Raw genomic sequence first — 22874 nt, 5'->3', positions numbered from 1 at the left:
ACCGGTCGGCCCGGGGGGGGCGCTGTGCGCGGCCGGCGGGCTCGCGGCCTCCGGGGCTGCGGGAGCCGGGCCCGCTCGAGGGGGCGCGCTCTGGGGCGCGCTCGCCGCCCGCATCCGACAGAGGGCGCGCTGGGGATGCGCTCGGGGTCCTCCAGCCTGGTCTCGCTCCCCAAGCTCCCCACCACCGCCGGGGGCGCCTCGCTGCTGGGGACCCTCTAGCGGAGGCGCCGGCAGAGCCGGGCGAGGGGCGCAGGAGCCCTGGGGGGCGGAGCGCGAGCTCCCCGCGGCGCCCCCAGGAAGCGGAGCGCGCGCCTTCACTGTCGCGCTCGGCCAGCCCCCCACGCGACTCTGTGACCCCACCGGTGTGCCCGTCGCACCCCCTGGCCCTCAAGGGCTTGCGGCGGGAAGATGGTACCAGCGCGACCCCGCCTGAGCTCTGCCGTCGCCACAAACCCCCGGCTCCCTCCCGGTTCAATCCACCCCCTCGCCGCCTCTCCCCGGGGCGCAGGAGTCAAGGAGGAGAGTTCAGGGCAGGGTCAGATGCTGTCCTCACTTAAGATGTTGATATTTTTGTTCACCATGATTTTTTTTTTTTTGCATTAATTTTGATTTTTCAAAAAGATTGCATTAAAAGATTATTTGTCTTATGGAAGAGATGAAATTATAAAACTCTTAAACCCGAGGGGTAAATCCTCGTGGCGCTGGATTGGACAGTGGTCTCCTAGATACCACACCAAAGGAGGCGCAACAAGAGGAAACACAGGAAAGCTGGATTTCATCAAAATTGAAAACGTTTGGCCCTGGCCAGTGTGCTCAGTGGTTAGAGCCCAGGCCCCAGCACCCCAAGGGTCTCGGCTTCGATTCCCAGTCAAGGGCAGGTGTCTGAGCTGCAGGTTTCATCCTGGGTGGGGCAGGGCACCTGCCCGAGGCAACCAATCCGTGTGTCTCTCACTTAGATGCCTCTCTCCCCCCCTCTCCCTCCCACTCTCTAGAAATCAATGGGTAAAATATCCTTGGGTGAAGATTAACAAGATAAAATAAAAAAACATTTCTGCATCAAGGGACATTATCAAGAAAATGAAAAGACAAACTATGGAACAGGAGAAAATATCTGCAAATCATATCTTGGATAAGAGTCTAGTACCCAGAATACATAAAGAATTCTTACAACTCAACAGCAAACGACCAACATCCCGGTTTGAAATTAAGCAAAGAATGTGACCAGACATTTCTCCAAAGAAAATATACAGATGGCCAATAAACACTGGAAAGATGCTCAGCTGCCCTGGCTGGTGCGGCTCAGCTGGTTGCAGTGTTGTCCCGCACACCTCGGGTTCTCGGGCTGGATGCCGGGTCGGGGCGCACACCCAGGTTGCCGGCTCCATCCCAGGTTGGGGTGCGTACGGCAGGCAACCGACCAATGTTTCTCTCTCTCCCCCTCTCTCTCCACGGCTGAGGGGAAGGTGAGGTTGAGCAGCTGCTGCGGAGAGCAGGCGATTCCTCAAAAGTAAACACAGAGTGACCCGGCAAGTGTACCCACAGACAGACACCCCAAAGCTTTGAAAACAAGTATTCAGGCAAAACCATGTACATCCAGGTTCATAGCAGCAGGATTCGCAATTCCCACAAGGTGGAAACAGCCCAGATGTTCATCAACAGGTGAATGGATGAACAACGTGTGATAGATATCCGTGCAATGGAATATTACTCAGCCGGGAAGAGGAGTGGGGTACTGATACATGCTACCTGATACCTGGGTGAACCCCCAGAACGTGCTGCGTGAGAGAGTCCGGACACTAAAGGCCACATACTGTGTGGTCCCTCTCATAGGGACTGTCCAGACAGGCACATCCACAGAGACAGGAAGCAGGTTGGTGGCTGCCGGGGCGGCGGGAACGGGGAGGCCTTTCCACTCAGGGTGATGGGAAGGTTCTGGAACCACTAGAGGTGATAGACGGGCACACTGTGCGTGTGCTGAACGCCCCTGAACGGTGCACTTTAAAATGGTTAATTTTATGTGAACTTTAGCTCAATAAAAAATATGATTTGTCTTGATTACTGAGAAATGAGAGAAAAAATCAGAGGGGATTATAAGAAAACAAATAAAAAATAGAACCTAAATCTAATCATTTCAATAATTACATTAAATGTGGATGGTTTAAATATTTTAATTAAAAGGCAGAGATAGACTGAGCAGATTAAAAAAAACAAAAAACCCACCTTTTAAATATTGCCTACCAACAAAGCACTTTAAATATGAAGACATAAATAAGTTGCAAGTAAATTAATGAAAAAATATGTGTCATATATACAGTAAGCATAAGAGGGCTGGGGTGGCTATTTTATTTTATGTCATCTCCCTCCCACCCCCAGTTTTACTCAGGCATAACTGACATACAATGTGACTACTTTATTATCCGGTAAAATAGACTTCAAAATAAAGATTATTACCAGAGATAGAAACATTTCATCATGGTAAAAGGGGCAGTTTGTCAGGAAGGTGTAACCATAAATGTGCATGCCTTCAAGAAAGAGAACCCCCAAATACACGAAGCCAAAATGGACAGAATTTTAAAATGAAATAGGTAATTCCACGGGCATAGCAGGCGAGGTCGACACCCTCTCTCAGCACCTGATAGAGCATCTAGACAAAAATTCAAAAAGGCCCAGAAAACGAAACTCACTGCAAACACCTGGATCTGACTGGCGTTTATGGGACACTCCCCCCAGCAACAGCAGAACACAGGTGTGTTGTGTTTGTGTGTGTGTGTGTGTGTGTTTTAATGGATCTTTATTGATTTCAGAGGGGAAGGGAGAGAGAGAGAGAGAGAAACATCAGCGATGAGAGTCATGGACCTGCGGCCCCCTGCCGGCCCCCTGCCTGGGGATCGAGCCCGCACCCGGGCCTGCGCCCTGACCGGGAATCCATCGGCGATCTCCTGGATCCTAGGTGGGTGCTCAGCCGCTGGGCCACGCCGGCCGGGCTAGAACACACGTTTTTAAGTGCATGTGGATAGATTGCGTCCTGGGCTTTCCAACAAGTCTCCTTGGATTTAAAGGGGCAAAAGTCATACGGAAACATATTCTCCGGCCACAAGAGAATTCAGTCAGAAATCAATAACCGTGCGGGTTTCACAGGAAACTCCCAGCGGCTGGAAATTAAACGGCAGGCTGTTCAACTCACGGGTGGAAACCAAGACGGGGAATTAAACATGCGTTCAATTCAAGGGCGAGATACAACCAAGACGCAGGAGCCCCGAGCAGCGTTTGGCAGAAACCCCCCCGCGTTAACCGCTTCTATCGGAAAAGGGGGGCGCTCCGGAGTCAGCGGCCCAGGGGTGCCCACTGAGGGAGCAGAGAAAGAAATTGGAGAAACCCGGAGCCAGGCCTCCCGGGCGCAGGGAGCGCAGAGCCCTGCTCTCCGCGTCGTCCTGTGTTTGGGGGCAGTGGGGTCCTGCTAAGGGGCCTCCTTGGGGTCGGGACACCGGGTTAACCCACGAGCAGGCCCCATCCCCGGCCTGACAGGTGTGGGAAGGGGCCGGGGCGCGCTCGCTGCTCCAGGGACCCCAGCAGGCCCCACCCCGTGACCCCGCAAGCCCGCGCCCCCGCGGCCCGCGCCCCTCGGCCGTTGGGCCACCCCGCGGCCTCTCCTGCGCCTCCGGCCTCCCCCCCAGGCAGCATGTGGCCTGGGCCTGCGCTCCTCCTGCTCCTGGGCCTGGGCCTGGGCCTGGGCCTGGGCCGCGGCCACCTCTGTCCGCCCCTGGCTCCCCCCCGGGCCCAAGCCCACATCTCCATCCCGGCTCCTGGGGCGCGTCCCGAGGCGCGCAGCTCCCTACCCAAGGCCCGGCCCCGCGTCCTTGCGGGGGGCGAGGCGGCCGCCCGGCGCTCAGTCGGGGGTGCCCCAGGCCTCAGGTGGCCAGGCCTGCGGCCACGCGCGGCCCCTGGCGGGGTCGTTGCCCTGGACGGTGTCCGAAGGGGCGTCTGCGTCTCCCGCGGCCCCACGCGGCGGCCGCCCCCGCCCCCGCGCCGCCCCCGCGCGCGCGCCCTGCTCCGCGCCCCCCGCGCCGCGCTCCCCCGCCCGCGCCCCTGGGCGCCCAGCAGCCGGCTCTCCCGGGCGCTCCCCCTGCGGCCTCCGGGGTGGACGCCCTCTCGGGCCGCGCCGGTCAGCCTCACGGACGCCTCCTCCGCCCCCAGCGTGTCCCCCGGCTCCGTCCTGCCCGGTGGCCCTCGCCCCCACGCGCGCTCCGCGGCCCCAACCGAGTGTCCGACCGATGGGCTCACGCCTGTCGCTTCAGAAGCTGTCAACTCGGACAGTTTCCAGGCCGCGGGGTCTTCAGTGTCCGGTCAGCTATCGGGACAGGAGACCTGTGTCATCAAAACGGTACTGATCTATAAGCCCCACGGCACCTACGCCGGGGTGTACACCAGGAAGTCCGACATCGCCTTCGGGGCCCTGTTCCACTCTGACTGCGCCTCGGCTGTGAGCGCGCAGATGCACTGGAGCGTCTATTCCGTGCCCGCCCTATTTGACAACCCCGACTGGACTAAACCTTTGGCGGTGCCCCAACTCCAGGTAGGGCAGGATTCAATGTCTATTTTCATCCCCAAGGATACTTTCTCTCCGGGGGTGTATGTGTTCAGATTCTCAGTGAGCCTGGTCACACCCAAGACTGTGGTAGACAACTCGACTTATATCTACATCGAAATTGTGAGCGATTCCCTGAAAGCAGTTATTCTTGGCAACGCCAACACGACAGTGAATTTCACGGAGTGGCTGGTTCTGAACGGATCGATGTCCTCCGACCCAGACGTGGAAGACCCTTTAGAGGGACTCCAGTTTTCTTGGTACTGTACCACAAACCCAAGCAACTACGTCAGAGATAAAATACAAGTGATAAGCAAGGATGTCTGTCACCGGGACCAGACGGACCTCAAGTGGCCGTTGGCCTCTGACCCTGTACTGACGCTTCTGCCCAGAACGCTTAAAGGCGGCCAAGTGTATTTTTTCAGAATGGTGATAAAGAAACACCCCAGGACAGCATTTGCTGATAGAACGGTCAAGGTGCTGCAGGGACCCACGCCCACGGCATATATCTCGTGTATTGAAAACTGCAATAAGGTTCTCATAGTATCAGACAGATTCTCTTTGTTTCTAAATTGCACAGACTGTGCCGTCAGCCACGACATCTACAAGTGGTCAATCCTGTCATCTTCAGGGGTCGAGATCGCGTTTGACTGGACAGGGCAAACTTCAACGGGGAGGGACAGCGATTATCTGACTATAAAAGCTTTTGCTTTTGGATCCTTTCTTGAAAGCCGGTATTGGATTTCTTTAGATCTAGCAGCTTGGAGTGGCGTGGTCTTGGCCCTCAAGTATCCCTTCACTGTTAACTATGTCCCTGACATCGGAGAATGCAAAATTAATCCAACGGATGGAATTGCATTTTTGACTAAGTTTGTTGTCCAGTGTAGGGATTTTAAGGATCAGAACGTCCCTCTGATGTATAAAATGATAGTGTCTGACTTGCACGGTTTTGGCGAAATCAATTCTTTAAAAGAGAACACCTTGGGGGCCATCCTGTACATGGGCAACGACCCCACATCGCCCCCTTCCTTCCTCCCCGTCGGTGTGCCGGACACTCACTATGCCATGAAGATCTTTGTCCAGGTGCACGACTCCCTGGGCGCTTTTTCTCAGGTGACCGTGCACGCCACAGTACAAGCTCCTACTGAAAAAAACTCTCCCGAGACGGTGCTGCACCAGTTACTCAATTACACCATCGGACAAAATTCCCAGATCTCCACTCTGCTTCAAAAGCAGGAATTTCTGCCCGCAGGTTACTCGATGTACATAGTAGCCTCCGTTCTAAATAGCCTGCACCCCGAAGCAGCGTTGCAGGCGGACAAGGCCAGGCTCTTCGAGCACCTCATCAACCAGTCTTCCCTCCTCCCTGTGAACACTCTGGAGGAAATCAGCCAGGTAGTCATGGCTATTGCTAAATCGACCCAGGACACGTCGGGGTTCCCCCGGGTCGCTCGGGAACTTGCCACGAAGCAGATCTGGCAAGCTAATCAGGCCCTGCAACAGCTGCAACAGAAAGACACAGACTTTCCCTCCGAACAGATAGAAATGGTGAGCACTGGAATATTGACAGGCGTGGCCAACATCCTCAAGATGACCGCGCACCACGAGATTGTCGTCCACCCTTTCTACATCATACAGTCTCTGACGGACACGGTACTGGCCGGTAAAGTGCCGGCAGACGAGACCACGGTCATGAGGACCTCGGGCTTTACCCTGTACCTCAGGAAAATGGAGAAGTGGACTGTTACCAACGTCCTAGGCAACGAGAAACAATGTCGTAACTGTTTCCAGCCGACGCTGAATGTGAACAACGTCCCCAGCTTGTCCGCAAAGGCTCCGATTTCCGTGGTGTTCTACGAGTTCGCGGACGACCCCTTCCCTTGGTTAAACTACCGGGGGGGCCTTTCGGCAGATGTGGTCGGGTTCAGGATGACAGGCGCCACAGCTGCCGGGGACGTGGTGGAGATCACCCCCGACGTGGCGGAAGTCTACATAGGCAGGAAGAACCTGAGCGCCGCGGCTTTTTACCTCACGGTGGGCCCAGAGGACGAGCCCGGCCAGGTGGACCAGTCCTCGAGGAAGACGTCGGGGGCGTTCCGCTTCGAAGTGGACAGCACGGAGGTGAGGGAGCTGCTGGTCCACGTCGTGACGGAGGTGACCGTGCTGTTCACCGTGTCGGTGTACGCCGGCGGGGACATCGCCCCCGCTGCTTTGGTCGCCAGCTTCCTCGTGCCCCACGGCATCCCCCCGGTGGCCAACCAGAGCGGCCTGTTCGACCCCGCCTGCGCGGTGAGGGCGGCCGGCGTGGTCTGCCTCCCGCCGTCCCTGCTGCAGGTCATCGCTCAGCGCGGCGGCTCCTCCAAGTGCACCATGGTCGTGGTCCTGCAGGCGCCTCATTTTGTCCTGAAGCCGAACGACAGGCTCGTGAGGATCGCTCTTTTCGGGGCTCACTGCCCGGACATGCATGGGATCCAGAGAGAGTGGCGGGAGGACACCTGCGTCCTGGGAGAGAAGACCACCTGGGACAGGGTGCACTGCGTCTGCGCAGGCGCGAGGAGGGCCAGGCGGCAGCTGGGCCAGGTCAGGCTGGGCAACGTCCACCTGCACATCCGCTACCTGACCGCCAGGGTGATTGTGCCCCCAAACCCCATCGACCTGCGGTTGGAGGTCATCCGGAACCTCGCCCACAACCCGGTGACGGCCTTCACTGTCCTGTTCATCATCCTTGCTTACATTGTCCTGGCTTTCTGGGCCTTGCACAGGGACGAGACCGACCAGTTCCTTCAGGACGCGGTGATCGTGCTCCCCGACAACGACCCTTACGACGACGTGTGCTACCTGGTCACCGTTTTCACGGGAAGCCGCTGTGGGTCTGGGACCAGGGCCAATGTCTTTGCCCAGCTCAGGGGGACAGAAGGCACCAGCGACATGCACTGCCTCAGCCACCCTCATTTTAAAACTTTCTACCGAGGGAGCGTCAACACGTTCCTCCTGACGGCCAGGAGCGACCTGGGGGACATTCAGTCCGTCCGCGTGTGGCACAACAACCAGGGCAGAGCGCCCAGCTGGTACCTGAGTCGGATCAAGGTGGAGAACCTGTTCAGCAGGCACATCTGGCTGTTCATGTGCCGCGCGTGGCTGTCCGTGGACTCCTCCCTGGACAGGACGTTCCCAGTCACCGACCCCGACGAGCCCCTGAGGCGGGAGGACTTCTTCCTCATCAACGCGGCGGACAGGCTGGGGAAGGGCCACATGTGGTTCTCCGTGTTCGCCGGGGTCATTGCCCAAGGCTTCACCCGGCTGCAGCGGCTGTCCTGCTGCCTGGCCATGCTGCTGTCGTCCCTGCTGTGCAACATCATGTTCTTCAACCTGGACACAGACAAGGACAGCAAGCCCCGGGCCAGCCGCTACGTCCGCTCGATGGCCATCGGGCTGGAGAGCGTGCTCATCACCCTCCCGGTGCAGGTCACCATCACCCTGCTGTTCACCTACTCCCAGAGGAGCCCGCAGGCGACCCTAGAGGAGGTGTCCCCCCAGGAACGCCCCGTGGCCGTGGCGGAGGGCGGCGGGCACTGGGAGGAGCGCCTGGAGAAGTGGCACGCCCAGGAAACGGCCGCGGCGCTCTCCCGGGAGGCCGAGGTGCCCCGCGCGGGGCGGTACCGCGGACCCCGGAAGTCCGCCAGGGAGACCCCCGGGGCAGAGCGACCACGGGGCAAGGCCAGGAGCAAGGCCCCGCGGAGCCTCCGGGCGAACGCCAGAGCCCACAACGCGAACGTGAGCGACGGCCCGGGGGTCCCCCCCGGGGAGCCGCCTCCCGCCGGGGGGCCCCCGCCCTTCCAGGAGAAGCGCAGGATCACCCTGCCCCGGTGCTGCGTGTGGGTGGCCTGGTGCTTGGTGTTCGCCACCGCGGGCGTGTCTTCATTCTTCATTGTGTTTTACGGGCTGACCTACGGCTACGAGAGGTCCATCGAGTGGCTCTTCGCTTCCTTCTGCTCCTTCTGCCAGTCCGTCTTCCTGGTGCAGCCGATGAAAATCATACTCCTGTCAACCATCCGCTCGAACAGGCACAAGTACTGTAAAAACCTGCCGTGGGTCAGCAACTACCGCTACACGCAGATCCAGCTGCAGGAGCGCAGGCTGCGCCCCGAGGAAATGCGCGAGCGGCACCGGCGCCTGGCCCGCCTCCGAGGCACCCGCATGTACCAGCCCCTCGCCGAGGACGAAATCCAGATCTTCAAGAGGAAGAAGAGCGTCAAGAGGGGCGCCGCGCTGTTCCTGAGCTACGTCCTGGCTCACCTTCTCCTCCTGGCCCTTCTGCTGGGCCTGGCCGCCCTCCTCCGCCGCCCCGACACCTTCCGCTACAACCAGTTCATCCGCGGTCGCTTCTCCGTGGACCTGGCCGCGGTGACCAAGCTGGACGACATCTATCCGTGGCTCGACGGCGTGCTGCTGCCCTTGTTCCACAACCACCTGCGTCCGACGTTCCTCCCCGACAGCTCCTCTAAAATCCTCGGCCTTCCCCTGATGAGGCAGGTGAGGGCCAAGCCGGGGGGACCGGCCTGTCCACCCGCCAAACACTTCGGGCCAAACGGCCTCGAAGGAGAGATTCACTGTCACCCCCAATACGGTGTTGACCCCGAGGACACGGAAAACCACAACGGCTTGTGGAAGAAAGTCAACAAGCGGACGGCAGAGAAGAACACCAAGGGGTTCACCTACAGGCCTCCCGAGAAGCAGTGGGCGTATTACTCCCAGGGGTGCCTGCACGCCTATGGGTCGGGGGGGTATGTTTTCTATTTTTTTCCGGACCAGCAGCGGTTTGATTCCGCGCTGAGGCTCAGGGACCTGCAGAGCGGCGGCTGGCTGGACGAGAAGACATGGGCCGTGATCCTGGACCTGACCACCTACAGCCCGGACGCCGGCCTGTTCTGCACCATTTCCATCGTGTTCGAGGCCTCCCAGCTGGGGGTCGTGAACGCGAGCGTATCCGCGCACTCCTTCGCGCTGGCCGATCTGAACAGGAACACGTCGGCGGAGATCTACCTGTACCTGGCGATCCTGCTGTTCTTCTTGGCCAGCGCCGGGCACGAGGTCTACACCGTCACGCAGGAGGGGGCCTCCTACCCGACAAGGGTGTGCAACCTGCTCAACTTGGCTCTGAAGTGCACCTTCGGGGTGCTGATCGCGCTGTTTCTCAGGAAGCACTTCCTGGCCACCGACATCCTTCTGTTCTACTCAGCGAACTCCACGGATTTCGTTCCCTTTCACGCGGTTTCGCGGGTGGACCGTGCCATGGGGATCGTTCTGGGCTTCCTGCTGTTTCTGACCATTCTGAAGACCCTCAGGTATTCCAGATTCTTCTACGATGTGCGCCTGGCTCAGAGGGTCATCCAGACCGCCCTGCCCGGCATCTGCCACACGGCGCTCCTGGTGGCCACGTGTTTCTTCGTGTACGTGGCTTTTGGCTGTGTGGTGTTCGGTCAGCACGAGTGGAACTACAGCAGCCTGGTCCGCGCCACTCAGACCGTCTTCTCCTACTGCGTCTCAGCCTTTTGGAACACAGAGTTTTCCAGTAGCAGGGTCCTCGGGGTCCTGTTCCTCTCGTCGTTTGTGCTGCTGCTGATCTGCATACTGATCAACTTGTTCAAGGCCGTGATTCTGGACGCCTACGAGGACAGGAGGCAGCCCGCGTACGAGGAGCCGTCGGTCGAAGCGGAGGCCATAGCCTACCTGTGCGGCAAGCTCAGGGCTCTGCTCTGCTTCCCATCCTTGCAGCCCGAGGCCCGGGACGGGCCCGAGTTCTTCGTGGACATGCTCTACGGGAAGCCAGAGAAGTACAGCCACCGCTACCTGGGGCTGAAGAGCAGGAACATCAACGAGAGGAAGATGGTGTATCTGGTGGTGTGACTGAGGCTGTTTCAAGGGCGGCAGGTGAGGGTGCCCCCGCCAATGCTCGGTTCAGTGGCTCCGTCACGCTGTCTGCCCGTGTCCCGCCCCTATATTTGTGAGGGTTCCCACTCCCCGTCTCCGCTCTCGGGATCATGAAAGGCGGGAGTATAGTGCAGCGCCCCGGGGAGCAGAGGGGACGGCCTGTGCATCCTGGGATGAGCTCCCTTTAGGGGGTGTTAGGTGTCTTTGGAGCCCCCAGCAGTTTAGAGGGTTAGAGACCCAGGTTTGGGGGAGGGAGCTAAAGACTCCCCCCCACACCTCATTGGGAGTTCTTCTTACAAACCAGAGCTTCCCTGACTCTCATCCCCTGTACCCCCCACATTCCAGCTGGGCCAGGGCCAGGGCCGGAGGGGCCTGTGGTAAGTTCTGGGACTTGGCTGCGCTTGGAAATCAGGGGTGAGAACGGTGGTCAGAGTCTGAAGCTTCCCAGGTACTCCCTGCAGCGCCTTCAAGTTAAAGACGTAAAATGTAACAGTATTTTCTGGCCATAAGACAAAGTTTTTACATCCAGGGTTGGGGCTTTTGGTTGTTTATGGTCTAGTTATCAAATAATAAAATGTGGTTTGTTGTTTCAGGGAAGTATGGGCTGGCAGCTGTTGTATTTTCCCTCTGAAGCACGTTCCTTTCCGTAGGTTCTTTATCAGAATTAAAGGTGACATCTGCGAGACCTACAGGGGTTTCCACATGGGGGGGGGGGGCACCTGTACGGGCTCCTGCCCTGGAGGTCAGCTTGGTGACCGCGTGGTCCAGGTGTTCCTTACTCACGAGGTGGCCCTGTCACCCTGGCGGGCACACAGGAGCTCCCATGGGTTCCTCCTGGGGGATGCCTGAGAGCCTGGGGCGACTGGAGTCCTCTCTGCCAGGTGAGAAGATGGGGAGGTTTAGTGACCCCACCACGGCACTCACATGGTTAAGGTCAGAAGGTCAGATCTGGGTTTTCTAAGTGCCCTTTGGGGAGGTCACGGGGTTCACACTGCCCGCTGCTTCTGACTGCAGGCACATTTGTAGTTAACAACTCTCTTACCCACCTGACTGCGGACCAGGACGAGCAAACACGTCAAGTTCACAGTTTACCTTAGGGTTCACTCTTGCTGTTGTACATTCTGAGTTTGGATAATTGTATAATTATACATATCCACCGTTATAGTATCATACAGAGTATTTTCCCTGCCCTAAAAACCCTCTGTGTTTTGAACTGACCCAAAGAATGTCACTGCTGCACGTGCAGTCGGGGTCCTATTTTCTAGTAGCAAAATCCTATTTTCTAGTAGCTAACTCTTGGGGCCCTGGACAGGAGACCCTCGTGCCCAGGTCCAAGAGCAGTTCATCCCAGCATTCCTACAACACTTGGCGTAACCTTTAGTTCTCGATTCCCCAAAGGCAAAAGCGCAGAGCGGTGCCTCTCAAGGGCAGAGGCCAGGAGTGGGGTGAGTGGTGCGGACACCATGGGGATAGGGGGAGGCTGGGGGCCAGGAGAACCTTTGGAAGCTGGTGGGGCCTGGGGACAAGCAAGGTGTCCTAAGAAACGTTCAAACCCGGGAAGAATTTTTGTGAGTTTATTTGAGCCAAGCTATGGACAATTGCCGGGAAGCAGAATCTCGAGGGGCTGAGATGATGCTCCAGAGAATGGCAGCTTTGCACCCCACTTTATGCATCACGGTGACCGGGGAATACATAACTGGGTCCCATGAGATCCACGGGTGACAGGTGAGGGAGGCAGGAGAAGGCAAAGCGGGGACACCTCTGGGGTTGGGTGCAAAGTAAAACGAGGGGCCTGTGCAGCTTTCACCTAGGTGGGTGCGGGGCAGGCAACGGTCAGCAACACGGCAATTTCGGGACTGGCGTCTCTGCGCCGGCGCGGCGGCTGCGCCCGGAAAACGGGACGTTACAATGACATCCCCAAGGTGTCGCCCTAGACGCGAGAGGCACGCGGGCTCAGGAAGGCCAAGGCGGGCTTTCACAGGACGACTCCAGCCGGGACGCGGCCACCGGCCAACAGCTACTTTTAAGTTAAAAAGCTCTCACCTGCGCCCTCCCTGGGGGCTCCCGTGGGGCGCCGCGCCTGCCGGTTCGCAGGGGCCCTTCGTCCCCGCGGGCGCAGGAGGCCGGGCCGCGGGCAGGGCGCCCGGGCGCAGCGCAGGCCCCGGGCACCCGGGGCGCGCAGAACCCCCCTCCCCCGCCGCAGGGCACAGGCGGCCCCGCTGCGCCCGCGCTCCGAGCAGGACGCTCCCGCCCCGCGCGCCGCGGACGGCACCGGGGAGACCACGTGGGGGGGGCGGGGGCCCTCCCGCGGGCAGGCGATGTGCCCGCCGCCCGGCGGCCTCTCTCTGCGGAGCCGCGTGGGAGACCGAGAGCCTCATGCAGCCCAAGCAGCCGCCGAGCAGGCGGCCCGCAGGGGGCAGGGTCAGACCCCAGCGCCGGGACCCCGCGGGCGCGGCGCGGCCGGAAGTCCCGCCCAGCTGCATCCGGGGCCGCGCACGCGCCGTGGGTAGTCAGGAAATAGGGCGGGGCAGGGGCGGGGCCGCGCACGCGCTGTGGGCCGTTAGGCAGGGAGGGCGGGGCCGCGCAGGCGCTGTGGGCCATTAGGCAGGCTGGGGGCGGGGCCGGGGCGGGGCTGCGCACGCGCTGTGGGCCGGCGCGGCGGAGGCAGGCGGTGCCCGGGCGGGGCGAGGCGGGGGCGTGTGCGGTGTGCTTGTTCCGCCCCGGTCCCGCCCCGTTCCCGCCCCGACCCTGCCCGGGGCCTGGCTCGGCCCCTCGGTGGAGCTTCCGCGCGGCTCTGAGTGTCAGTGGTCGGAGCCGCTGCCCGCGGCGCTGGGGACGGGCCGAAAGACTCGGGAAAGGCCACCGAGGATGGCGGGCTGCGGAGCGCGGTGACCTCCGGCCCTGGAGGGGGCGCTGTAGGGAAACTAGGAGGACGAGCCGGGTGCACAGGTTAGGAGTCAAGTACTGCGGAGACGGGCACCCTGCAGAGGGCACGCGGAAGGGGGGCGCGCCCAGATCGCGAGGGGCCGGGGGCGGGAATAAAGGACCGTGACGGTGGCGCATAGACGTCCCCACGCGGAAACACGGGGTGGAGGGGGGACAGGGCAAACTCGGGGAGAGGGGCAGCAGCGGGGGGACATGGCAAACAGCCTCGCGTACAGGGTGTCCCCCAAAATATGTACAAACTTGAACAGCAGATAGCTCAACTTTGAAAACGAAATGTACCTTAATAAACACTGTCTTTATTCAAAGTGTGTGGATACATCTTTGGGGGGGAGCACCCTATGTGTGTCCTTGGAATCCCAGCAGAAGAAGAGGGAGAGAGAATGGGGCAATCACAGTTTAAGAATTTTCCAAAAATGGTGAAAGTTATCCAAACACGGGTCAAGGACGGCTTCAGGAAGTACAAGTGGGATGGAAAACTTTAAAAGGAAAAAATTGTATGTATGAATATATACATATATATATATATTTTTTTTTTCAAACTGCTAAAAATCAAATATAAAGAGACCATTTTCAAGGCAGCCAGAGGGAAATTCCGTGGGCAGACATGGGGGAAGCGTTCTAGGTGGAGGGAACAGCAAGAGCAGAGCCAAGGAGGTGAGAAAACACAGGAATAGCTGAAGGTTAGTAAGTGATCCTGAGTTGGGGGGGGGGGGGGCGCAGAAATGGGAAAATAGCCACTTTAAAGAGGCCTCAACTGTCAAGGAAGGGAGTTTATTCTGTAGTCAGCTGGGGTGCCCCTTGGGTTTGAAGAACCACTCCGAGCCTTGGATTTTGTAAAGTGCTGTTGAATTTTGTCATGCTTTTAATGCATCTACTGAAATGATAATGTGGTTTTCATTTTTTTTTTTTCTGTTACTATCATAAGTTGCATCAGTTGGCGCTGAATGTTAAACCAACCTTGCATTCCTGGAATTGAACCCACTCAGGCATGATGCATTAGACTTATTATATGTTATTGAATTCAGTTTGCTGATATTTTGCTGAAGATTTTTGTGTCTGGGTTCAGGAAGGATATTGGCCTGCAGTTTTCCTGTAATTGCTTCATCTAGTTAACGATATGAGGGTGATCTTGGCAGTTTTGGTGTCCACGTTATACTGGCCTAATAAAATCACCGAGGACGGTGATTTTTCTCTATGTTCTGAAACAGTTTCTGTATGTTGGTGCTATTTCTTCCTTAAATGCTTAATAATTTTCAGTTAAGATATCTTGGCATGATTCATTTGGGGGGTATTGTTTTATTTCCTTTTTTAGGAAAAACTTAAATTATGAAACCAATTTTGTGAATAGATATAGGGCTATTCAGGTTTTCTGTTTCTTTTTGAGTCACTTTTGATCATTGGTGTGTTTTTTTTTGTTTTTCTGTTTTGTTTTGTTTTTCAAGAAATCTGTCCATTTCAGCTAAATTGTCAAATTTATTTGGTAAAACGTTGTTCACAGTAACCCCTTATTTTCCTTTCAATATCTGTGGTCTTAGCGACGTATCCTCTTTCCTTCCTGATTGTGGTAATGTCCATCTTCCCATTTTTATTGATTAGTTAGAGGTTATCAACTTTATTGATGTTTTGAAATAACCAGTTTTGGTTTTACTGATTTCCATTGTCATTTTCTATTTCTTTCATTTCTGTCCTTTGTTACTTTATTCCTTCCATTTATGTTGGGTTTAACTTGCTTTTTTCTAGCTTTTTAAGGTAGAAACTTCGATGATCGATTTTAAACCTTTTTTTTCCAATTTAAACATTTAAAGCCCAAATTTCCCTGCAAGCACTGCCTAAGCTGCAGTCTATGTATCCTGATACACTAGATTTTAGTTTTCATTTAGTTAAAATATTTTCTAACTTCGCCTGTAATTTCTTCTTTGAACTATGGTTTAATTGGAAGTATATTGTTTAATTTCCAAGTATTTGGAGATTTTTCAGGTATCTTTTTGTTACTGATTTTAATTTAATTATTTTAGGATTGAAGACGGTTTTTTATCGTTTGAGGCTTATTTTACAGCACAGCATATGATCTCTCGGCAAATATCTCACATGCACTTGAAAATAACATGTGACCTTGAGGAGGTCGTGGACTTAACTCTGAATTTGAGGTTCCTTATCTGAGGGGCACCCTTTGTCTTCCCGGTTAGAAACATGCAGCCGGGGGCTTTGAGATGTGGGTAGTTTTTGGTTCTGAGGGTGACATACCCTGCATCCTGATCTTGCAGATGGCGTGCGAGGCAGAGCACCGTCCCTTGGGTGTGTTTGAGTGCCAGCTCTGTGCCTTGACAGCTCCATACAGCTATGTGGGGCAGAAGCCCCCCAACACCCAGTCTGTCATGTGAGTATCAGTGTCCAGTGGCCCAGGAGTCCCTCACACAGAGCCGGGGGCATGAGTCTGACATGTAGCTTGGATGTTGGCTTTAGGCCCACCCTGCCCAGCTCTGGATGCTTCCATGTGACCTGAGGAGGCACAAGACAAGGCTTGAGGGCCATTGACTCTTCCAGAAACTACAAGCCCCTTCCTCCCCTCTCAGCCCTGAGTCCAGTCCTGCTCCAGCCAGAGAAGTGCACTGTGGCTCAAGCCGGAGCAGCTCAGCACCTGCAGTGAAAGCAGCAAGGAGGCCTCCTCCTGGGGCTGGGCCTGGGGCCATTCTGGCTGGTTCTCAGCGGAAAGCCAGCCTGCCTCACCACTCACGCACAGGAGTCCTGAGGACCAGATTCCTATGATCTGCCCAGAGAAGGCCGGGGGCAGAGCCAGGCGTCCCAGGGCTTGGTTCTTGACCTTAGTTTGTCCTTCATCAAATGCCACCTTATAGGGAAGTTGACTAGTACATTACATAGGACAAGTGGTGGGGGCGAGGCTTTTTCCTGCTGGCTGCGGTCCTTTACTGACTGGGAACCAGGGGTGTCCTCCCGGAACCCCGTGGGCCTTCTTTCTGGAGTGTGGTGTGAGGCCAGCACCTTACACAGGTGTAATGCGCCTGGTTTTCCCTGCGTGGCAGCAGGCAGTTTGGGAATGGGCATCACCATGGGGGGGGGGGGAGGGCTTGGAGAGCTTGGATGGAGGCCCTGTGGCCCCTGTCCCATCCGGTGAGTCAGGTCAGGGCCCCTCTGTTGGCCGAGAAGGAGTGGTGGAGTCCACCGTGGCTGCTTCAGAGCCGAGCAGGGGCCAGCCCCTCTCCCTCTGAGCTGGCACAGCAGGCAGCAGGCCCAGGAGGCCTCCACTGCTGTGGGCTTCTATCGCTTCCGACACCAGCGTCACTTCCTGTCCCACAGCCTCCTGGAAGAGAGCTACGTCATGAAGGACCCCTTCACTCCAGACAAGGACAGGTTCCTGATCCTCGGCTCTAGGTGCAGCATCTGCAGCCGGCTGGTGTGTGTGGGCCCGGTGGGTAAGCCACGTGCAACTGGGGCCGCCTTCCCTCACCCCACCCCCCTTGGCTGGGACCCCACACCCGTGATTATGGGAGAAATGACACCTGATCCTTTCCCAGGGACGGTGTGAGTGCCGGCCTTTCCTTGCCACAGGAATCCTCAGATCCTCAGTTACTAGATGGGAGCAGGGAGTGGTTCTTAGAGGCCAATTGGTCTACCTCATTATGGATGGTCCCTTGGCCAGAGGAGGGCAGGGGACAGGCAGGGGCCATACTACCATCAGTGGGTCTCTGGGTGCTGAGGGATAGAAATAGATTCTTGGAGGCTCTGCACCACCCCCAGGGGCCCTTCGTGGGCCCTCCCTCACCACAGGATGGTGACCTTTCTAAAAGTTCTTGGGACCTTCAGAGGAAGGGACCATGCTCTCCTGAGCATGTGTGTTGCCAGGCCCTGTTGTTGGGACTTGCTTTACCTGTGAGACTTCCTTCAGTCCCGCCCCAAACCTGGTCAGGCAAAGCAGGACCCCACCAATGTCATAGGAGAGGAAGCCGAGGCCCAGAGAGGCCTTGGTCTCCCTCTTGCTGTCCTGGCTCCGGCCACACCATTCCCACCTCCTCTCAGCTGCCTGGGCATCCTCAGGCCCTGCCCAGCCTCCTGCCCCGCGTGCGGTGAGGGGCTGGCCTCAGAGAAGCCACACCTGTGCCCCTTGTATTGAGCCCTCCCCCTCTTCCAGGAATGCAGCCTGTTCTACTCCAAGAGGTTCTGCCTCCCTTGTGTCCAGGAGAACGTCCATGCCTTCCCTCAGGAGATCCAGCAAGACTTGGAAAAGAGAAAAATTCCATCAAAGAGGCCCGCCGGCCATCCCGGCTCTCAAACCTGAGTGCAGCCCCTGTAGCCTGGGTCCGGGGCGGGGCTGAGCTGAGAGCAGCTGTGTGGCCTTGTTTCTGGGCCGCCTGGAACAGTGGCTGGAGCTCGAGGGAGATGGAGTCCCACCTGCAGCGGCGACAGGGCTGGCAGCCACACAGAGGAGGCACCTTGTGAACCCAGCCCAGAGCTCCAGAGCTCTGCTCCGTGCTGGGCTCCCGCAGGAGCCCAGGGAAGCCAAGGCCCGGCCTGCTGGCCCCCTCACCTGGACGGGCTGGGCCTCCACCCTTCCTGCAGGGTCATCCCAGGCTGTTTGCTGCTCACACTTCGCCAGGCCTGGAGGGCTCAGTGTGCCCTTCGTATGATAGATCAGATCCAGGAGTTGTCTCCACGCGTCACCTGCTCTGCCGGGCACTGTGGACTCAGCAGTGCAGGGGCAAAGGCCTGCTGTCTTGGAGCTGCCCCAGTGTGGGGAGACCCGTGGTCACGGGGTCAGGATGTTGTGTGTTGGTGCTTCCAGCCTCTCTTCCCTCTGGCTCCTGTTCCGGCCCCAGGCCCAGCTCCATTCCAAGATAGAGGGACGCTCTCTGCTTCTTTCCCTCAGCCCCGTGCCTCAGAGCCATTCTGTTGCTTGCCTGCCCCTCTCCACGGCAGACTCAGTCCTCTGTGCCTGTGAAGCCCACCCCACACCAGCCGACGTCCGTGGCTCCCCCAGGGCTCCCGTCTTCACAGCCCCAGCCTCAGCGGGGTGATGCACCCGTGAGCTCACCTGTCTGCTGCTGCCCCGTCTCACTGTGCGTTTGCTGTGGGGCCCCTCCTGGCTCGGGGTGTTAGAAACGTGAATAAAGAGCAGTTACCGGCTTTTGTTCTCAGGTTCCCTGCTTCATATTACTGTACACGTGGATGTCCCGTCCTGGGCCCACACCTGTCCAGGGCGCGTTCTGTGCTCTGCACAGCCAAGAGCTCGGGTGAGCCGGTGGGCACGGGCCGATGGAGGGCAGACGGGGCCGATGGAGGGCAGACGGCGCCGCCGGGGGTCCCGTTTACAAACCCAGCAGTTCCTCTCACAGCATCACTCAAAACTCACCAAAACATTTTTAAAAATAGTTTATTTTTTAAAACCATTAAGGCAAAACGGTACCCTGAAATTAACTCTTTACATTCATCAGTCTTACAGTAGGACATTCCAGATACGTAAGTTCCCACAAACTCAGGATATGAATCAATATACATGACCAGTTCCATTTCCTTATGGGAAAATGAATAAGACCCAAGATTTTGAAAAATTAGTTACTTTATAGCCATTTCCTAATTGCCTGGCACCATCGGGAGTTGAGGAGGACTCCCTGGGCGTTTGCTGCTTTCCCCACGCACCCCGCTTCTCGAGGCCCTGGACCCCACCCCGACCCAGGGACGAGCGTCTTAAGTTGGGGTGGACGCTGGAGCCTGCTGGAAAAAACCTGCCTCGGATGTCTCCTGCGTAGCATCACACGAGGGTCTGTCAGCCCCTAACTGCTTTGAGAGCGAGAGGGAGGCACCAGGAACGGTGACAAACAGGCCAGGAAACCAAGCGCAGGCCTTGCTCTGGATCTGCAGGGCCCCGATCGGGTCTCGGGGCAGGACAGGTACACGCGAAGGGAAACTGTGCCCAGGCCCGGGCAACATCGGGCGGAGGCTCCCGGGCCTGGGGGCTTTGATTCCTGCTTCCGCTTGGGCCACCGGAGGCTGCGAGACAACCAGCAGTGCAAATACCCCGTCGGAGGATTTCCGATCACAGTTCTTTGGCAATAACCCACAGGTCCTGATTCCCGCAGGGCGCTGGCCCCCGACTACCCGAGCCGTCCCAGCCTTGGGCGAGACGCTGCCGGGAAGTGGGTGACGTCTCGCCCTGGGCTAGGGTGGCCTTGCTGGTGGACGTGACGGAGACAGGCGCCCGTGCCTGCACATGAAGGGTGGGAGGGAACGGATTTAAACCCTGACAGGAGCCCTGCGTGGCTCGGGAGACGTGGAAACGTGTGATGGGTGCACGTGGGGGTCCGGCTTGGCCCTGACGCTTCAGCCTCCTGCCTCCCGCGGGTCCCAGGCTATTGAGAGTGTAACGTCCATTAACACTGATTTTAAAAACCCCAAGTGTTTCTTATTAGACACATGATTGTAAGTTAGTAAAATATTTATATTAGGATTTAAAAAAATTCAAATCACAGTATTGAAGATACAGCTATTCACATGGTTCTTTTTACCGTACAGTGTAAAAAACAGCGATGCCTGGACACAAACACTGTGTGCAGTCTTACCGGGAAGGGGACTGAGCGGCCGTCGTCGCTCTGAGGTACGTTTTTATTTTAAGGCTTGAAAAAAGGAATAGGAGGCCGACTGTGCTTCTGAAGAGAAGGCGTCTCCCCAAAGTGAGTGGTTTTACCTTGAAAAGATGAGTCAGTCGCTCGTCTTCAGGCCTGGCCCTGGGCCCCCCGGCCCTGAGGGAGCGGAGTCGGGCGCCCCCCCCCCCCCCGCACTCCCGTCCCCGGAGGCGGCCTGCGGGTGGGGGCGCCTGTCCCCGGCCTGCGTGACGCTGTAGTGCATCGAGATAACGGATTCTAGGGGCTGGCGGGCACAGAGGGCGAGAGAAGAGGCGGCTCTGGAGGAAAACATGGAACTTTTTCACATTTGACCCAAACTAGCGAACCTATTGTAAGTGGCGGGGTGTGCGTGTGTGCGTGTGCACAGAACCAGGCCTTTATTTGCTGTCTCTGATGTAAGAAATGGATGTTTCTTAGGTTTTCTTTGCAGATAATACATTTAACAGCCACGGGGCCACTGAAGTCCTTGATGCCGTCAGTTTCTCAATCACGATGTGACGTTGGCCACGCGTGCAGCCGGCAAAGGATTCCCACGGGACGTGGCTTTCCGCCGGACCACACTGTATGGCCCAGCCCCCCTTCCTTGGGGTGGGGGAGCAGACGGTGGTATTTCTTGCGTCTAAAACTGAAATTCTGAGAAGCACCCGGGCAGGGGACAGCCGCCCCCCCAGACCCGGGAAGGCGGAGCGGAGAGCGGCCTGCGCAGCCTGACTCCCGCGCTCGGGCCACACGCAGTTTTGTTTTGTTTATAAGCCTGCAGCTGATTCTACTGAACGAAAGTTTAAGAAATGGCTGCATCCCACAGGAACGGCGTAATGGCATTATTTAAACGAGACCAAGACGACCCGTCTTTTTTTTTCCCTTTCTTAAAAAACTTCCACTATCCCATTTTAGTTTTTATATTGTGGTTCCTGGAGAAACACAACGTTCTGAGTCAGACCAGACGAGCTGCCTTTGTTCTCACTGTTGCGTTTCATAGGCTGGGGGCCGGTGACCATTCTCTTGAATTCTATTAAAACGGTGCCTAGAAATTATATAAATCTCAGCAAGAACGCAGACCTCCACCTTTGGAGCCTGAGCTTAGCTGTTTCTGGGCGGGTCCCTCCGAGGAGCACGTGCCCCAGGGAACGGTCCCTGGACTAGAGGAAAAGCCGAGCGCCGACTCCATGGGGCCAAAGAGCCCTCGGTCAGGGAGGCGGCGGGCGCTGCGCAGCCGGTGAGCCCACGTTTGTCTGTCACAACCTGCGCCTGCTCCTCCCGCCACGCACAGCCGCCGGTCCTCCGAGCCCGCCTGCTGCAGGTGCACGTGGGCACCTCACTCCCGACGGTGCCGTCCGAAGGCCACTGTTGTCAGGATGGCAAGAGCCGGAATCATTACCCGGGGGAGCCCCGTAAGTCAGCTTGGACCAAGAGATAAGGGAAGCCAGGCCATTTTAGCGCAAGAACAAAGATCGAGCCGGTGTTGGCACCGCCTGGCGCCTGGCGGAGCCACTGCTGTCAAAACTGGGCGTGTGGGAAACACCTTCCGTGGACGGTTTTCCTAACAGCAAGCCCTCGGTCGGCGGCGGTGATCGTAGTTCGCGGTATCATTTCCTCACCTGTCCTGAGTTCCCACCACCGCCGGGCACTGGAGGGCTTGAGGCAGGAACCCCTCCTGGAACCTGGGACACGTGCATTGGGCCACGGGCACAGCCACGGGAGCAGGGCCCGCGCTCTGCGGGACCCGGGGGGTGGAGGAAGTCGCTACGCCCGGCCGAGGACCTGTGACGCCAGGTGGCCCTTCATCCCTGGACGGGTTCGCTTTGCGATAGGGGCGATTCCGTCCTGAGCCCCTCAAGCAGCCGAGGAGCAGGAGACGATGGGAACCTTCCTGGAAAACAATAAAATCCGTAACAGGCGGGAGCTGTGAGCACCTGACGTGTCTTCCTAGCGGGTCTGCGCTTTCAAAGGCCACGTGGGTTGCAGAGGAGCTTTGAAGGTGGCTGGCTGGCCCTGGGCCCTGGGAGCCCCCGACCAAGGGCCAGGCCAGCGGTCAAGTCCGTTTCAGCTGGAGGGCGGGACTCGGCTGAAACGAGGGGCCCACTTTGAGACGGGTTCCTGAGACATTCCAGAGGCAGGTGTGGCCGCCAGGCGGAGGCCAAAACCCCACTGTCATCCGGCCACTAGGCGTGGCTTCTGCGCGGCTGGAGGCGTGGCTGCGGGAGAGGCCTCGGCGGTGGGTCTCCGCGGGCCGGGCCCACCACTGCCCCAACCCCATCACCCGCAAGCTCGGCCTCACTACGCCGGGAACAGCTTCCGCACAGGGGCGTCCGACGCGCCCTTTAAACAACAGAAGTTCCTTTAGAAAGTCCGTTCACCTTCCGTTTCTGTGTGTGGGGGGGGGGGGTGCAGCCCCTGAGCCCTGACCAGACGTTCAGGCCGCAGCCGTCTAGCACCTTCACTGTGCCAGGGCCTCGGACGAATCTACTGAGGTAGCTGAGATGCTGTGGGTCCGGGAGACCCGGGCGGCTGAGTCGACAGGTGACTTCTCATCACACAGCGAACGAAGGGTGACCTGTGCCGTGAGCCTCTGCCCAGGTCTCAGGAGGTGGCGGCGTCCCTGGACCCTCCCCGCAACCCCGGAGGCCACCCTGGCCTCGGCGTTTCAGACGCCCGGCGCGCACGGTGCATCGCCGTCCTCTGTGTGTTCGCACGGCTTTGCTTGGGAAGAGGCGGTGGGTGCGTCCTGTCGGGGCTCCAGAAAGGTCTCGGGGACCCGGGGGACAGGCAGGAGGGGG

General features: G+C 57.9%; 2 protein-coding genes across 5 annotated transcripts; both read left to right on the top strand.

Annotated features, from left to right (window-relative positions):
- Window positions 1-3679: 3679 nt before the first annotated feature.
- On the top strand, window positions 3680-11194 carry PKDREJ (polycystin family receptor for egg jelly; the record flags this gene model as incomplete). Its single annotated transcript, XM_081127840.1, has 2 exons — window positions 3680-4023; window positions 4195-11194. The coding sequence occupies 2 exons, from the start codon at window positions 3680-3682 to the stop codon at window positions 10490-10492; spliced, it is 6642 nt and encodes a 2213-aa protein (XP_080983966.1). The 3' UTR covers window positions 10493-11194.
- Window positions 11195-13176: 1982 nt separating this feature from the next.
- On the top strand, window positions 13177-18751 carry CDPF1 (cysteine rich DPF motif domain containing 1). 4 transcript variants are annotated; one of them, XM_081129450.1, is made up of 5 exons: window positions 13183-13465; window positions 13769-13956; window positions 15727-15839; window positions 16778-16893; window positions 17610-18751. In XM_081129450.1, exons 3-5 carry the CDS (start codon window positions 15727-15729, stop codon window positions 17915-17917), a joined length of 537 nt encoding a protein of 178 aa, XP_080985576.1. In that variant the 5' UTR covers window positions 13183-13465; window positions 13769-13956; the 3' UTR covers window positions 17918-18751. The 4 variants fall into 4 exon arrangements, with proteins under 4 accessions (XP_080985577.1, XP_080985576.1, XP_080985578.1 ...); XM_081129451.1 differs by lacking the exon at window positions 13769-13956 and having other exon boundaries at window positions 13177-13465; window positions 16778-16889; XM_081129452.1 differs by lacking the exon at window positions 13769-13956 and having other exon boundaries at window positions 16778-16874.
- Window positions 18752-22874: the final 4123 nt, after the last annotated feature.

Source organism: Miniopterus schreibersii (assembly GCF_964146895.1).
Source record: "Miniopterus schreibersii genome assembly, chromosome: 2".
Lineage (NCBI taxonomy): Eukaryota > Metazoa > Chordata > Mammalia > Chiroptera > Miniopteridae > Miniopterus > Miniopterus schreibersii.
This window is presented reverse-complemented; position numbering and strand designations above follow the sequence as displayed.

Bases quoted from the DNA above. Each gene is read 5' to 3' on its own strand.
- CDPF1 (XM_081129449.1), top strand. From the start codon at position 15,727: ATGGCGTGCGAGGCAGAGCACCGTCCCTTGGGTGTGTTTGAGTGCCAG. The intron at 15,840-16,777 runs GTGAGTATCAGT...CCTGTCCCACAG, and splicing joins CCCAACACCCAGTCTGTCAT to CCTCCTGGAAGAGAGCTACG. The intron at 16,894-17,609 runs GTAAGCCACGTG...CCCCTCTTCCAG, and splicing joins GGTGTGTGTGGGCCCGGTGG to GAATGCAGCCTGTTCTACTC.